The 16,718-nt window shown below is 37.0% G+C and overlaps 1 protein-coding gene across 2 annotated transcripts in view; it reads right to left on the bottom strand.

Moving 5' to 3' along the window:
* LOC145999335 (uncharacterized) overlaps positions 1–16,718 on the bottom strand; it is a 54,343-nt gene that overhangs the window by 26,883 nt on the left and 10,742 nt on the right. For both annotated transcript variants that reach the window (XM_083136277.1, XM_083136282.1), the window contains exons 7-15: positions 15,192–15,314; positions 14,229–14,351; positions 12,004–12,126; positions 11,602–11,637; positions 10,826–10,948; positions 8,028–8,066; positions 6,621–6,737; positions 2,911–3,027; positions 248–336 (exon numbers count right to left, since the gene is read on the bottom strand). In XM_083136277.1, coding sequence (XP_082992403.1) covers positions 248–336; positions 2,911–3,027; positions 6,621–6,737; positions 8,028–8,066; positions 10,826–10,948; positions 11,602–11,637; positions 12,004–12,126; positions 14,229–14,351; positions 15,192–15,314 — 890 coding nt within the window. The remainder of the gene's footprint in view (positions 1–247; positions 337–2,910; positions 3,028–6,620; positions 6,738–8,027; positions 8,067–10,825; positions 10,949–11,601; positions 11,638–12,003; positions 12,127–14,228; positions 14,352–15,191; positions 15,315–16,718) is intronic.

Raw genomic sequence — 16,718 nt, 5'->3', positions numbered from 1 at the left:
TCGGTTTGGAATCATCCTTACCGGTTGCGGCAATGTGTGTGTACAGTCTACGAGACCGACCCCGTAGCGGAGTGGTTAGCACACCCCAGCCTGGGCATGGATGTTTGTGAGCGTCCATTCATCATTCGTCCGTCCACCACCCATCCCCATCCTAGCAAATTAGCCAAAAGTGGCACAAAAAGCGAAGTAAAATCAATCAATCAATCTACAGTCTACTAAGGAAGTGCATGCGAGATACTGTACAAACCTTATAACGTCTGAAGTCTTCGATTCCCAAGTTTTCAAGGCATGATCCAAACAGAAAACTTTGGAACGGATCTAACTGCAGAGTAGAGCCTGTGAGATAAAAGAATTGCCACAAAATCAACGCTATCATATGACACAGCATGTAAACTAACTACAAATAGTTTAAACAAACAAGTGCATGTATAGGGAAAGCAACATTTTCAGGACAAATATACCTATATACTCAAGATGGAATATGTTTTCACGTCTTTCTTGCATTATTTCTTTCAGACGGCCAAGAGCACCTGCAGGGGTCACATACGGGCAGTTGCCCCCCCCCCCTTGATATTAAATTTTGTACAAATAAAAATACATTTCGTAAAATTTTCTGGCTCGCTTCGATTGCGGTGTCTGCTTTTCTTACAATCTTCTCAAGTTCAGGGGCGGCGGAAGTTGGACCTGGGCGCCGAAATGAAAAAAAAAAATGTAAAAGAACAACATGGTGGACCATGAAATTTTTTGTGCCATATTAAATCAATATTGTTTTCAGTTTGCAAATATTTGGATTTAAAAATGTTCTTGCTCGCTTCGGTCGCAATTTTTCTCCTTTCTGTAATGCATTGTAAATTATCAGAGAGAGAAATTATAACTACCAAGTACTTCAGGCTCTTGCTGCTAAATAGTTTTGTCTTAAATGCATGAACACAATTATATTGTTTTGAGTAAAAGGAGCGCAGCACATTTCACAGACAATTTATTTATTCATTATGGTTCTTCTCGTGGCCTCCCCGATGGCGAAGTGGTAGCATCGTCGCCTTGTAATCAAGGGGTCCCGGGTTCGATTCCCGGTGGAGACACATAGTGGTTCGGATTCCACTTTAAACTGAAGGTCCAGTCCCGATTAGCTTTACTGTGCATAAAGTGGACTTAAAACACCAAATCAACCAACCATTATGGTGCTTCTATGTTGCTGCATTAGACCATATATATATATATATATAATGTATATACAGTGAGAAAAAAAAATGAGGTTTTTCTTTCCCGACTGAACTTTCATCAAGGCTTTCCCCTCTCCCCCTAATCACGCCTATGTGGAGTTCTTCAACAAGTAATGGGGTGACATATGGTCAGCCGTTATAGGATATATCCGCGACCGGGTTACGCTACTCACTCGTAGCTCTCCAATTTCCTCACGATGGTGGGTTGCCACCGGTCCTATACACACGTCCAGAACCCAGAGACTGAAACCAGGTGGACTCGAACCCATGCCGTCCCGCAGTCGGAGTCCAAAGCACAGCGCCTTATACGGCACGGCCACGGAGGAGGACTATTAGAAGCTATACTGTAGATAAATTGCTTTTGTGTTGTGTTTGCCAATTTCAGAAGGCTTCATTGAGTCCAATCCAAATTGTATGACATGGCAATTTCACTCGAAAATTGAAGGATGACACATTTTACTGTGTAACTAAAAAATGCCCAAAATGTCACTTACCATGTTTTACACTCGAACCCTTCAAATAATTTGGTTAGAATTATCAAATTTACTAAATTTCGTATCAAATTTGTTATTGATGGTTACGAAAAATCTTAACCAAGCGTGTTCTGTTATTTCACATGAATTACTGTTTTCTGTACAGCTTACTTTTCTTTTTCGAAATGCCCTGCTTCCAGATAAATGTTCACATCTAACGGAATATATAGCTTCACAGATAAATAAATTTAGAGGTCAATTAATTGAAAATAAAATGGTTATAATGTATGAGAAGGCAAGTAGGCCTATTCATTATGTTCACCGTTACTGGACGAAACGACAGCACCAACTTGAACATGTTTCACAACTTACCTAATGTTATGGACTCTCAAGTTGGTTATTTAATTAATCGTGATTAGCTAAGGGAAAGGAAATCGACTTAAAATAAAATAAATCAACTGAACTAACTTTAACCTGCAGAACACAAGACAACATTTAAAAGTTCTTTATATTACAAAACTTTCCACAGATAATAATTAGTATATTTTAGTTAAGGTAGTTTATTGAGTCACCATTCTTCCAATAAATAAAGGAGGCCGATACTGGTTGTTATACATTTTCTTTGCATTCATGTTTTGACTTAAACAATTGATAGTATTATCAATGAAGTGAAGTTAATTTTTAAAGTATCCAATACCATTTCATAAAACGTTTTGTGAAAATACAGTGCTTTGACAGATGATGCACAACATGCCCCACAACGATGCTAGATGTCACACATGCTTGTTACATACCCTGGAAATCTGAGAGAAAATGCTGTTGGTAGTATTTTAGAATAGAAAAAAACGTACATAAAGTAGTGGTTTTCATTAAAAAGACAAACAAGGACACTGCATTTAATTTCGGGTACATTATCAGCATTCAAGGAAATCAATTGCACAGATATATTATAATTTAGAGATTTCTAAAAAAAAATACAAACTTAAAATTTGAGCAATATTTTTTTACATTTACTTCAAATTTATGATTATTTTATATTTGATAAATACTAAAAATATTAAAGAAAATAAATACACACTGTACCTGTCTCTTGCCTGTTTCGTTATTTGTCATGGCTTTCCTACGTCTTTAGGATAATCACAAGTAAATGTTCGAGCATAATAAATGATTTAGATTAAATAATGTAGACATAAATAATTAGCACAAATACATACGACATGCCTCCAGATCTTCGTCACTTCCGTCTCCACAGTTATTTATCAGATCACATTTCTGATAATTTCGAACACATCTTCCATTTTTGCACTTGAATTGTGAGCAGGGTCTTGTACCTAAGGAAAAATAAGAACAAGAAATTATTTTGTTATATTTTTTTCTTGGAAAAGCTGTCGTTGAATGAAAACATTAAACACTTAGGGAGATTTCACACCAAAGAGACAAGAGACAGCGAAATGCAACACGCTGCAAAAGACACTTGTCGCTTGGAAGCGAACCCTTCTGTGCCGCTTTCTCAATACCGTGCATCGTGCCGTCTGAGTTTGTTGTTCGCATATGGGCGTGATTGCATTGAATGCTTCACCTCAACGAGCTATATTTAAACTCTAGAAGAGAGCCCAACCGGAGACCTTGCAACATGTTTGAACCTCTTAATTTGTTGATGTAGCCTAATAAAGTATCAATATGTACAATGTTTTAAGATTTAAACACAACTTTCTTTAGATTTATCAAGGTTTTTTTTTTGTGCAGTTATCGGCTGTAATTTGCCTTCACCATCATGTTGTGTTTTGGCCATTTAGGACGTGACTGTTTTTGTTTGAAACAACCAGTACATGGGGACACGTTACTCCAAAATAGATCAGTCAATGTGGTAAAGTACTCTAGTTCATTGCTTCTCAACCACCGGCCCTTCGTATCACATATAAAGCTGCGAAAGGTTCTGCTGAAAGTGGTTGACAAATATAACAATCCCAATTTGATATTAGAGGTGTGAGTTTTTGTTTTAAGTCCATTTTATGCACAAATATACTAATGAGGACTGGACCTACAGTTTAAAGTGGGATTCGCACCACTACGTGCATCCACCAGGTATCCAACCCGGGATCACTTAATTACAAGGAGACGACGTTACCGCTAAGTCATCAATATTTTTATATTTGTCAACAATCCTACACGTAATCAAACTCTTAGGACTCTTAATGATTATGCCAGAATTTATTTATCAATACAAAAATCTTAAATACTTGAAAGGTATTTGGAGGAAAATTCTTGGGTTCCGGGCATTGACAGAAAACGGGACATGGTTTCACGAAAGTTGAGAATTACTTTTTTTTCGGTTGACTAATAAACTGATTAATGCAATTATATTGGTACAAACAAGTGTCGCTTGCAGCTTGTCTTTTCGGTGTGAAACTCTGGTGTCATTTGTCGCGTGTCGCATGACGCGTGTCTCTTCGGTGTGAAATCTCCCTCGAAATGAGCAACAATAATTAGAGGGTGAACTATATTCGACAACACACTGAGTTTATGAATCGAATGGGGGTGAGGGAATTTCCTAAAAGCAGCCGAGGGCTGGCCTAAATATCAGGTGCTCTTGCCCCTTCCTCTGTTTCACGCTAACGCCATTCGCAATTCCAGACTGGGCGAGAAGATCACTGCATTTACATGTAATTTTTGTTAGGGATGGCCACAAAATCAGTATAACGGATATCAGGATTTCAAATTATCCGATATCCGTTTCGGATGCAATGTATTATCCGAATATCCGGATAATTCGGAAATCCTGATAATACAGATATCTGGATAGTACAGGGTTGATGAAGGATTTGTAGATAATCTGCACAGTGAAATGAGAACGTGGCGAATAAAAGAATATGTGGATAATCCGAATATAAGATATCCGGATAAATCGGATATACAGAATATATGATATCCGGATAGAAAATTATCCGATATCGCGATAAAATTTTATCCGGATTTGGCCATTCCTACTTCATACATATTTACACGGTGTTCGATTGTGCCCAAATTAATAATGTCTATATTATAGCGCTCTCATCATCACTGCCTACTGTAGTTTCGCAAGTCAGGACTCTTGTGAAAAGCCCATCTGATGCTGTAGAGATCATCTATATTATCTTGTAAGCAAGAGGTCCCAGTTTCGATTCCCGATGGAAGCACTCTCAGCAGTTCAGAGTCCGCTTTAAACTGTAGATTTACTCACAATTAAATAAGCCCATCTGTGTATTAAGTATACTTAGAAATAACGAAAAGGTGCTGTTGTAAGATACCCACTATTTATAATTCAAGAGAGAGAGAAGCAAATGCCGTCGGTACTATAGCACTAATATTAACGAAGATTTTGCTTTGTCATGTGACCATTTTTTTATCTAATTATTACAAATAATGTTACGAGGGCCACTATTTATATTTTGAGCCTTGGCAACACTGATTGAAGTTAGGCGCGATTTGACGTTTGCACGGAATCGTCTGGCATTATTGACCATAACGTACTTCAAATGTTTTGTCAATAGCTTCATTTGTGTTGTTTATGTTGCCTTGGAGATTGCGCGACAACAATAAAATGGAATTAACTCGTGAACATTTTCGTGCGATGATTTTTTACGATTTTCGACGTGGATTATCAAGACAAGAGTGCATCGATCAACTTACTTCCACATATGGCGATGAAGCCCCATCCTTTGCCACTGTGAAACGCTGGTATAACGAATTTAATCTTGGCCGCCATTCGCTCACCGACGAGATTCGCGAAGGTCGTCCAAAATCAGTTGTTGTTCAAGAAAACATTGATGCTGTGCAAAACCTAATACTGCAAGATCGTCATGTGACATACTATGAGATTGAGGCAACCATAGGCATTAGCTCCACCAGCATATATAAAATATTACATGATCATTTAGCTGTGAGAAAGGGAAGGTTCTCGTTGGATCCCACGCAATTTGACAAAAACTAAAAAAAAAACGCTCGCGTCAATTGGTGCAAACAAATGCTCAATAAATTCAATCGTGGTGCTTCAAAAGACGTATATAAGATTGTAACAGGTGACGAATCATGGATATATGCATATGAGCCGGAACGTAAACAGCAGTCGACTGTATGGGTGTTTCAAGATGAACCCAATCCAACGAAAGTTGTTCGCGCTCGAAGCACATCGAAACAAATAGTCGCCTGTTTTTTCGGGAAAATTGGTCATGTGGCAACTGTGCCTTTAGAGGAACGTAGAACGGTCAACTCTGAATGGTACACAACAATTTGTTTGCCAGAAGTCTTCGGTCAAATACGGAATACAAACAAACGCCGTCGGATCATTCTTCATCAAGACAATGCCAGCTGTCACACATCTCGTCTAACAACCGACTTTATGAACAGTCAAAAAATCGAATTGATGGGTCATCCGCCGCACAGTCCTGATTTGGCACCCAATGACTTCTTCTTGTTCCCGAATGTCAAGAATAAATTGCGTGGACAACGATTTTCGTCGGCGGAAGACGCCGTTGATGCGTTCAAAAACCATATTATGGAGGTGTCTCAAGAAGATTGGAAAAACTGCTTTGACAAATGGTTCGAACGAATGCAAAAGTGTATTGACCATAAAGGAGAATACTTCGAGAAACAATAAAGCAGTTTTCAATGCCAAATTCCTGTTTTTTCATTGTTAGGCTCAAAATATAAATAGTGACCCTCGTACTTGCTACAGTATTGAATAAAGAATGTTAATGTAACTGGTTTAGACCTGCATAAAGGCATTTTATCAGCACCCTTTTCTTGCACCTTTTTCAAAACATTTTCAGAATCTTTTCTTTCCCTTTCGCGACCATAATTGTGCACCTTAAAATCCATTCCCTAATGTTGATGATGATAAACCATTCACGAATTGAGGAGTACTGGTACACTCTACTGTACTTACGGCATGTTTCAACTCTTTCATCGCTTCCGTCAAGACAGTCATAATATCCATCACAAATATCTCTGGCTATGAGGCAACGTCCATCGCCACACCTGTGTCCCGACCCGTCGCAGGTTTCTGCATGCAAAGAAAGAAAAAAATTACCACGAGATTGTTACAATTTTCTCTTGATATTTTACAGAATAAAGAGAACTCTGCACAAGCACCAAAACCATGTTTACGTACGTTAACGTGTTTGTTGCACAATTTTTAAAATACTTTAAAACCATATTACGAAAATATCTTGTTTTATACGTAACATTGGCAAAATGCTTACGAATTATATGAAAATTAAGTCCTCACGATAATTTTTGAATGGTAGATGGAATAAAAATATTAATAATAATCCCTATACACACAGGAAAGTTTAGCAGATTGTTATGAATAAATTCGTGATAAGAACTGTTAGTGAATATGGAAATATACGAGGGTCGTTCAAGGAAAAAGTTTCCCTATGTTGAAAAAAATTGATTTCTTACGTTACAGACGAAACTCAAGTTACAACAAGTAGCATGGTCCTTCTCACTTTTCAACATAATTTCCAAGGCGATACAAGCATTTGTCCCATCGTTGCAGAAGTTTTGAAAGCCATCTGCAAAAAATTCGGGGTCCAGGGAACGAAGAACACTTTTCACGGCTGTCTGAACCTCCAAATCAGTGTGTAAACGTTGACCTGCTGCAGGAAACAAGTGAAAGTCACTCGGGGCCAAGTCAAGCCTGTAGGGGGTGTGGTAACCTTTCCCATTTCATTTCTCGAAGTTTATCCTGTGTTAGTGCTGCCGAATGGGGACGAGCATTGTCATCCAAAAGAATGACACCAGCAGAAAGGAGTCCAGGACGTTTGCGGCGAATTGATTTTTTCACTTTCTCCAGTGTTTGGCAATAACGTGCAGCATTGACTGATTCCCCTTTCTTCAAAAACTTTGAGCAATACTCCACACCGCCAAAACACGTTGTTCCGCCATGACTCGCTACTCCTTATCCAGGGCACGTTTCTCACTGCATGACTCACGCTAATCACGTGACGCGCATGCGCGGTAGCCCGCACGAACATTCCATTGTGTGTAAATGTAGAGGAAAGACGAAAGAACACACTGCTAGTTTCATTTCATTTATCGGGCTCGTACTTTCTAAAAAAAAAAAAAGAGGAAACTTTTTCCTTGAACGTATAAATTGAACTTGTGGAAGATAAGCAAGGAAAACTTGCATCGAATCAACTTGAGTAAAATATTTTTTTCGTTTCATGTCTCTACTACAGAAAATTCTGTATATGTTGTGTCATTACCTTATATACTTGTAAAATCCTAATTGTATTTGCCAATTATCTAAGTTAAAATATATTTCTACCAATTAGCAAACAAAACATACCTGGACTCTCCACATCGGCGCTAGAAGATGATGGTGTGCCTAAATAAATAAAAAAATGTTAGCCTATTAAAAGTTTCCTTTACCACTTCATAAACTGTACAAAATTAGTTGATGGAAATAGAAGAATTATTGGACGAAGTATTTCTAGGATTAAATAAAATATATACTATATATATATTTCTAAAAGTTCTGGTTCAAATATTTTCTGGAGTGCAATTCGTTTATTGCATTCAGAAACAATTAAACTCGCATATAATCAATGTTCATTATGTAGTTGAATTAATAAATTATTTAAAGAACTTCTAGATAAACAATATAGGCTTACCTGAGTTAAAGTATTAACTTACTATAGTAAGTTGCAAGTATAGAACTAATACACTAATAGATTTAATAAATTAACAAAAAAAAATATCCAGGAGTTTAATTCGGTCAATTCCTATAGCCTATTCATGCTAATTTATAATGTTAAGAAAATCCATGGGACATGAAGTGGCTTATGTGCGTTAACTCCCCCCCCCCCTCACACACATACAGATATATGAACGTGCTGCTTAATTAGTACCTATATCCAACTCCCTGACTCAATAATTAAAGCTTGAGTATTGCATTTAAAATACACGGAATGTAATTAATATAATATTGTTTTTTTTAAAAATGCTTCCATACCTACTTTTCAATAAAACTAGTTATGCATGCAATCAGGTTAATTATGAATGTTCTAATGAATTGAATGTTCTAAGGGTAATACTCACTTTATGAGTTACCTAGCACTACGGTAAACATAATATTTTTGACCCAAAACCGGGACATCTCAAGGAGGTTAGTTTACACCCCCCCCCCCCTCCGGGTGTAAAATCGGTTAGGCCTAATTATAAAAGTATTGTTATCATTAACGTATTATTAATATTATTTATTAAAATATAGATCACATAAATGATAAATCATAAGCGTTGTCAAGATGTATTAATTATTGTAATCTCCGTATGACTTACATAATGTTTCTGGTCCCTTCCCATCAATCATTGATGTACGAGGGTCACTATTTATTTTTTGAGCCTAACAATGAAAAACAGGAATTTGGCATTGAAAACTGCTTTATTGTTTTTCGAAGTATTCTCCTTTATGGTCAATACACTTATGCATTCGTTCGAACCATTTGTCAAAGCAGTTTTTCCAATCTTCTTGAGACACCTCCATAATATGGTTTTTGAACGCATCAACGGCGTCTTCCGCGACGAAAATATTTGTCCACGCAATTTATTCTTGATATTCGGGAACAAGAAGAAGTCATTGAGTGCCAAATCAGGACTGTGCGGCGGATGACCCATCAATTCGATTTTTTGACTGTTCATAAAGTCGGTTGTTAGACGAGATGTGTGACAGCTGGCATTGTCTTGATGAAGAATGATCCGACGGCGTTTGTTTGTTTTCCGTATTTGACCGAAGACCTCTGGCAAACAAATTGTTGTGTACCATTCAGAGTTGACCGTTCTACGTTCCTCTAAAGGCACAGTTGCCACATGACCAATTTTCCCGAAAAAACAGGCGACCATTTGTTTCGATGTGCTTCGAGCGCGAACAACTTTCGTTGGATTGGGTTCATCTTGAAACACCCATACAGTCGACTGCTGTTTACGTTCCGGCTCATATGCATATATCCATGATTCGTCACCTGTTACAATCTTATATACGTCTTTTGAAGCACCACGATTGAATTTATTGAGCATTTGTTTGCACCAATTGACGCGAGCGTCTTTTTTAGTTTTTGTCAAATTGCGTGGGATCCAACGAGAACATACCTTTCTCACAGCTAAATGATCATGTAATATTTTATATATGCTGGTGGAACTAATGCCTATGGTTGCCTCAATCTCATAGTATGTCACATGACGATCTTGCAGTATTAGGTTTTGCACAGCATCAATGTTTTCTTGAACAACAACTGATTTTGGACGACCTTCGCGAATCTCGTCGGTGAGCGAATGGCGGCCAGGTTTAAATTCGTTATACCAGCGTTTCACAGTGGCAAAGGATGGGGCTTCATCGCCATATGTGGAAGTAAGTTGATCGATGCACTCTTGTCTTGATAATCCACGTCGAAAATCGTAAAAAATCATCGCACGAAAATGTTCACGAGTTAATTCCATTTTATTGTTGTCGCGCAATCTCCAAGGCAACATAAACAACACAAATGAAGCTATTGACAAAACATTTGAAGTACGTTATGGTCAATAATGCCAGACGATTCCGTGCAAACGTCAAATCGCGCCTAACTTCAATCAGTGTTGCCAAGGCTCAAAATATAAATAGTAACCCTCATAAGTCCAACACTGAAGTTGAGGAAAGCCGAAAGTATGTATCAGAAGAAGCAACCTTCTGAGAGCTTTCAGAAACCGTTCATAAAACTCCCCACATATCTTGACACACAACCAGAGGCTTGTCTTGAGTTTGTGTCAAGATGCAATAATTTACATTCTAGTTGCAGGTTCGTATTGAAACTCCATGTACGCTTCTTGACGATGATTATTCATCGATCTACAAATAACTAAACCCACACAAAACCATACAACTGTCTGCTCGAACATTCTCGATGATCATGACGCTTATTTTAAAATTCCATTTTTTTTAACATGAAATGTAGCTATCTCAAATTTAGATTTGGTTTTAAAGCTAACTCTTAGACTTTTATAAAACGGAACAAATAGAGTTTGTTTTAATAATATCGACTGGACGTCCGGGACATTCCTCTGAAACGGGACTGTCTCGGTCAAAACGGGACATATAGTTACCCTACCTACCACACATTTTTGGATTCTCGTCACTTCCGTCTCCACAGTCGTTGTACCCATCACAGCGAAATTTACATGGAACACAATTCCCATTGTTGCAAGTATATTCAGAACTGTAACAGCTCCCGTTTCCTGTAATAGTAAGCGCAAAATTGTTACTAGTGCGATTCACCATAAACTGTCATTTCTTAACAATCTAATGGGAGCTCGCCGATGGTGTATAGTAACGCTTTCGGATTGCAATCAAGGGCAGGTTAGCACAGGTAAATCTAATATTCACATCTAATCAAATTAGAGCCCTTAAACCTATTTGCTGACCATATGTTAAATACAATAAAAAATTACAGAAAAGATCAATCGTAATCTTTATTACACATAGTATTTGGTGGGAGAATTTTCCGCTATGATTCCTGCACCCCCTCCCCCCTCTCTGGTTTTAATTTTCAGCTCTTGAGCACTATTGTCAAACTAACAGCAGTGTGCGAATTAACGGGGGTGATGCCTGGAATTTATACACACACACACACACACACACACACACACACACATACACACAATTATCTCCGGCAAAAAATTTACTGCCGGTATGGTTTTTGGCATCTTACTTTTTTACCGGTATGCCATACAGTCTCATACCGGCCCAATTCGATCACTGGTTATGTCAAGGAATATCATTCGTTTTTTATGTAGATAATTAGACTAATATAAATTATGCAATTTATACTCTTATTAGTACGCGTTATTCACATTCACTCTTCATGTTAAACTATTAACAGTAAACGTACCTTGAAATCTTGTTTCATAACCATTTATTGGTGGACCTGTGACATAAATTTCAAATATTAAAAGAGTAATGTAACATCTGACATTAAAAAGTTTATCTTATTTAAATTTTGTTTTCATGCATGGAACATTAATAGTAAAATTGGTGTACACGTGTTAGAAAACATTTCTTTTATAAAGTACTGAACAGGTTTTTATCAAATTAATGTACTGTGATGACAATATGGAATGATTCAGTTATACAGAACATGAAATAAGCGTTTACTGAAAAATATAATTATATAAACTTTTGGACTAATCAGGAATGTATTCCTTCATTTGTTTTGATTTGTATTAACAAATAATAGTTTACTATAGAAATGTAAACAGCATATAAATATAACATTAGTAGAATGGCTACTCACAGCATAATTCAGAATTTTCATCACTTCCATCTCCGCAATCATCTTTTCCATTGCATCTGTAGCCATCGTACATGCACCTTCCATTGTTACATCTCATTGCTGAACTATAACATTCTCGAGAAACTGGAAAAGACACAATCATTCTATGAAGTAATTCATGAATCCTTCCTGGAGGCGAATAATGAAGAGATTCTTTCTGGATATAAGCAAGGTAAGTCACTTCAATCGCTGAATATGAGAGGCACGTTAGCTCTAGAAAGTTTGGAAGACTTCAATCCCTGAAGATGAGAGTAACTTTAGCTTTCGAAAGTTTGGAAGACTTTAATCCCTGAAGTTGATAGTCACATTTGCTGACAAGACTTCAGTCCCTAAAGATGAGAGTGATGTTAGCTCTTGAGAGTTAGGAAGTGTATCTGAAATTGACCTGGCTGTTGTCCCGAGAAAATCTCTTCACAATAATTCTATGCTGGACCAGATGATTAAAATTTTAATTAAAAAAGTATTTACTAAAGAAGGGACGAATGTAGTTTCTGCATGAATGAATATAATTTGGAATTAGATTCCATAATACCACTTTGCACATCGCCAATCTCCGTGGTAGAGTGGCTAACTACCAAGACAGAGGTTCAAAGTTCGAATCCTGGATAAGGTCTAGTTTTCTTTCCCATCAATAGGGAGGTTCAGAAGGGGCAAAATATAACAAAATATCAGTTTTATCGGTGCCAGAGGGCACAGATGGTTCAGTTCTCCGGAGATTCTGGGCTTTTCTTTGTATTTCTAATTCCATCTAATTATCGTAAAACTTCTATATTGTGATTAACGTAAGGAAAGGAGGTATGCAAACAGCAAAGACTGACCAAACAAGCACAGAGGATAGGCTAATTTTCTTCAATAGCCTATTAATCTATAGTCCAAAATGAAGAGAAAGTCAATGCTAAGTTATTATTTAAGACATAAACGATTAGAACTAAGTCACATTTCAAACATTCATTTGTTATTACTAGACCTCGGATTTTTAGGTTCTAAAAAGTGTGCTTTTAGGTTCCTAAAATAGCCTCTAAAAATTCTAAAATAGGTTCGAAAAACCCTAAAATAGGTTCTAAAAATCCTAAAATAGACCCTATAAATCTTAAGTTAGGTTTGAAAAATCCTGAAGTTGGTTAAAAAAACACTTAAAATAGTTCAAAATTCCTGAAAAATACTGATTAGGTATAATCATATGGGACAATGAAAATGGGACACCTTTGTGTGTGTTGCCCAACCCTACAGCAATGGCAGAACTTACCATTGGAAATTTTATATTAAAATCCACTCTTCGCCTTATAGTTAGGCAACAATCTCTTTCCATGTCATTGAATCAAATTCCGCAATTTTGTCTGTGAGGATCATCTTATATCCTGAACATAATCTTTCAACAAAAACATATATAGCTATATAATTGTATTCACTATGTATCCTTTATATGGGCTCTGTAATTAGGTATGTACCTGTTGAGTTCAATAAATAAAAAAATTCTCAGTGGTGCAAACTTCACTGTTGAAATGTTAGTTTGCAAGGCGTGAATGCCACAAAGCGCCGAAGTGACGCAAAAGTGAGCAAGACCACACAGATCAGAAGTTTGCACTTTGGGCTGTACAGTTAACAGTGGCACCAGACATATTGCTTTGTTTCGAGCTTTGAAAAATCACCATGGACTTGGAGGAAGGGAAATCAATAGAGAGTACGTTTCAAACACGTTCGTCATTGATTTTTTCCGTGACCAAACAAAACAAATTTCTCTGTGCGACATAAACATTCTGTAAAACCTTTAAAAATATATAAAAACCTTAAAAAGAGGCTTGATTTAGGCGCATAAACCTAAAATAGGTTCTAACAAGAAAAATAGGTTTTCTTACGCACTATAAAGCATCCATCAGTTGTTGCGTTTTTTAACGAAACGCTGACATAACTTATTTTCTCCTACATACCTGTGAAGGAAAAAATAGGTTAAAAACCTAAAATCCGAGGTCTCGTTATTACGTACCAAAATTATATTTTATTAATAAAAATCTACCCAGACGCACAAATCCACATCTACCGAAAATTAATATAACAAAGAAGTGTAAAATAGAATACATCAACCGGAAATTTTCTAAATGGGTTTAATTGTTTTAGGAAATTATGTTACTTATAAATTCCATTGAATGACAATGTGATGCAGGATAATATAATTAACTAATACGTACGACATGTTTGAACATCTTCATCACTACCATCACTGCAGTCCTTACGCCCATTGCAAACTAAATACCCTCTGGTACACACGCCGTTGTTGCATCTGAAGTCATTACCACCGCATTGAATTGAACCTAAACAAAAAATGACAGAACTTGATTTCCACACTGATAGTCGTGTAACCTGTAAGAATGATATTTAAAACAAAAACACCGATGTCATATATCTACTCACTAAGGTGATTACATAACCCTTACACCTTACAATATTATGAAGACACTCTCTCCATTTTGTTACAAACCTACAAAACAAAGTCATTACACCAATTTTCAGTTCTTTTAACATTTAGGAGTAGTTCAAGATAATAAAAAAAGCTTCATATCTGGATCGTAGAACGTGGGAATGTTAAAAAATTATGTCAATATAGTGGACATCATTTTTTTTATTCTTTCTGTTCATTATTATATCGCAAAAACCCTAAAAACAAGATAATTGGATATTTTGATGAAGAGAATATTATGGTAATAGTATGAAATTTCAGTGAACTGCAAAAAGAGTAGCGTAACTGAAATAATCATCAGTATGAAGGTTAAAATATGACATGCATGTGCTTATTTTTAGTAGAAAATAATGAATTTAATCAATGATGTGCCCGGGAGGGTTGATACAGTAGGTTTGCATAAGCTTTTCTACAGCAAAAGAAAATCTGATACACGAAAAGATTGTAATGTAGAGGACTGACTACTTGAAAAAATTAAACAGATCTCCATCCCCTATGTCCCTCCATGGAATTATTGGTGGAAAAAGAACAAAAAAACCTTATCTTGTGGTAAAAACCATGATTCTTTTTCCTAATATATATTACCTCTGTGGCATTTAGTTTAAACATCATTTAGTTTCATAAAGGCTCCACATCTGTCCTTTACGAGAGATTGGTGTATTCCACAGCACGAGACAGAGTGGAAGAAACTTACCACACACTTCATCGCTTTCATCCCTCCCGTCTTCACAGTCCATGTCTCCATCACATCGGAATCCAGCTCGGATGCATTTTGTGTTGTCGCATTTCATATAGTTTTGACGACATTGAAAGGAAGCTGCAAGAAATAACCGATAATTTAATCTAATTTGATTGCATCCGTCAAAACATACCGAGATAAGCCCATTAACAATATCTACAGGGCGACATTTTTTTTTAAAAAAACATTGATCTGTAATTTCACAAAAAAAGTCTCCTAAGCCTTCCCTTCCGATGTATTCTGATATTAGTTCACCAACAATGCATCCTTACTTATTTCTTAATTATTATTAATTGATTTCAATTAGCAATCCACCATTAATCACGATGACAAATTTAACAATAATACTAATAACATGACAAATTATTTGGTAGGCTTTGCCCCACGAGCCCATATAAGTTGCGCCACTGAATCAGGATCAATCTTAAATAAAGCAAATCATCTTAATTAAAGTTCATTCATCTGGAGATAACTAGACTAAAAGCAATACCATATCAGAGGACTCAAATGTGCATACCTGTGCTAAATACGAAGGATGTAAAAAAGGCACCCAGTACACAAATGGACAAAACCAAGGACAACGCGATGACCCACACAGGATTCTACTGGCTGTGGGTTCAAGTGCCAGAGCGTCGTTGGCCTTCGCAAATTCAGTTACGATAGTGTACTACGTGACTTTTTGGTGCCTTCTCAGAATGTTCATTTTTTACACCCCTCTGAAATTTAGATATCATTATAGTCACAGCCACAGCTGCAGCTACGTCGACCGGAGAGGCTCAAACAACTCCCTAACCCAATTCCCGGGCCCCAGGAAGAAGGTCAAGAGCAAGCATTAGAATACCAAGAACAAGAAGTAGAAAACAAGGAGCCTCCGCCAGGAGCCTCTAGAGGAAGGTACAGAATTTCGACCGGAAGGCAGAAGCGAGAAGACGTACCAGATCTCCAAGGCTCACGGGAGAAACCCACAAATACTATCTATCTTCAAAGGATCCGAACTCGGGACCAATAGGATTCAAACCCACAACGCCCCATTAACTAAAATTTTACATTACTGCTACGCAACATTACATACACACTTAGCCATTAGATTCAACACTTTCTCAAACAATGATTACCCTTCCTGGAGCTTCCAGAATAGCTCCTTCTTATCGAAGTCATTCCATAACCACCCACTATTAATAAATCAAACGTTACCTAATTTTTTACATAACTTTCATGTATTCTAAATTCCCCTTACATGCATTATTACACTACACTTGTATGCTTATCCATTTTTATACTTAATGTAATATATATTTGTAAACCGGGGCTGCCCAGGACTGCCGAAAAGCCCCGGGACTTGGTACTTGATCCTGCAGAATGTCTGCACGAGACACCTGTAGAATCAAGACAACTTGTAAAATTTAAACAATAAAGAAAAACGGCGGAACCGACATTCATGTAAAAGACGCCCTGAATCTTTTTAGGTATCAGTACATAAGA

This window comes from Lepisma saccharinum, chromosome 1 (assembly GCF_977018435.1).
Source record: "Lepisma saccharinum chromosome 1, izLepSacc3.1, whole genome shotgun sequence".
In the NCBI taxonomy this organism is placed as follows: Eukaryota; Metazoa; Arthropoda; class Insecta; order Zygentoma; family Lepismatidae; genus Lepisma; species Lepisma saccharinum.
Note: the sequence above shows the minus strand (reverse complement) of the source record. Positions and strands in the feature narration are given on the sequence as shown.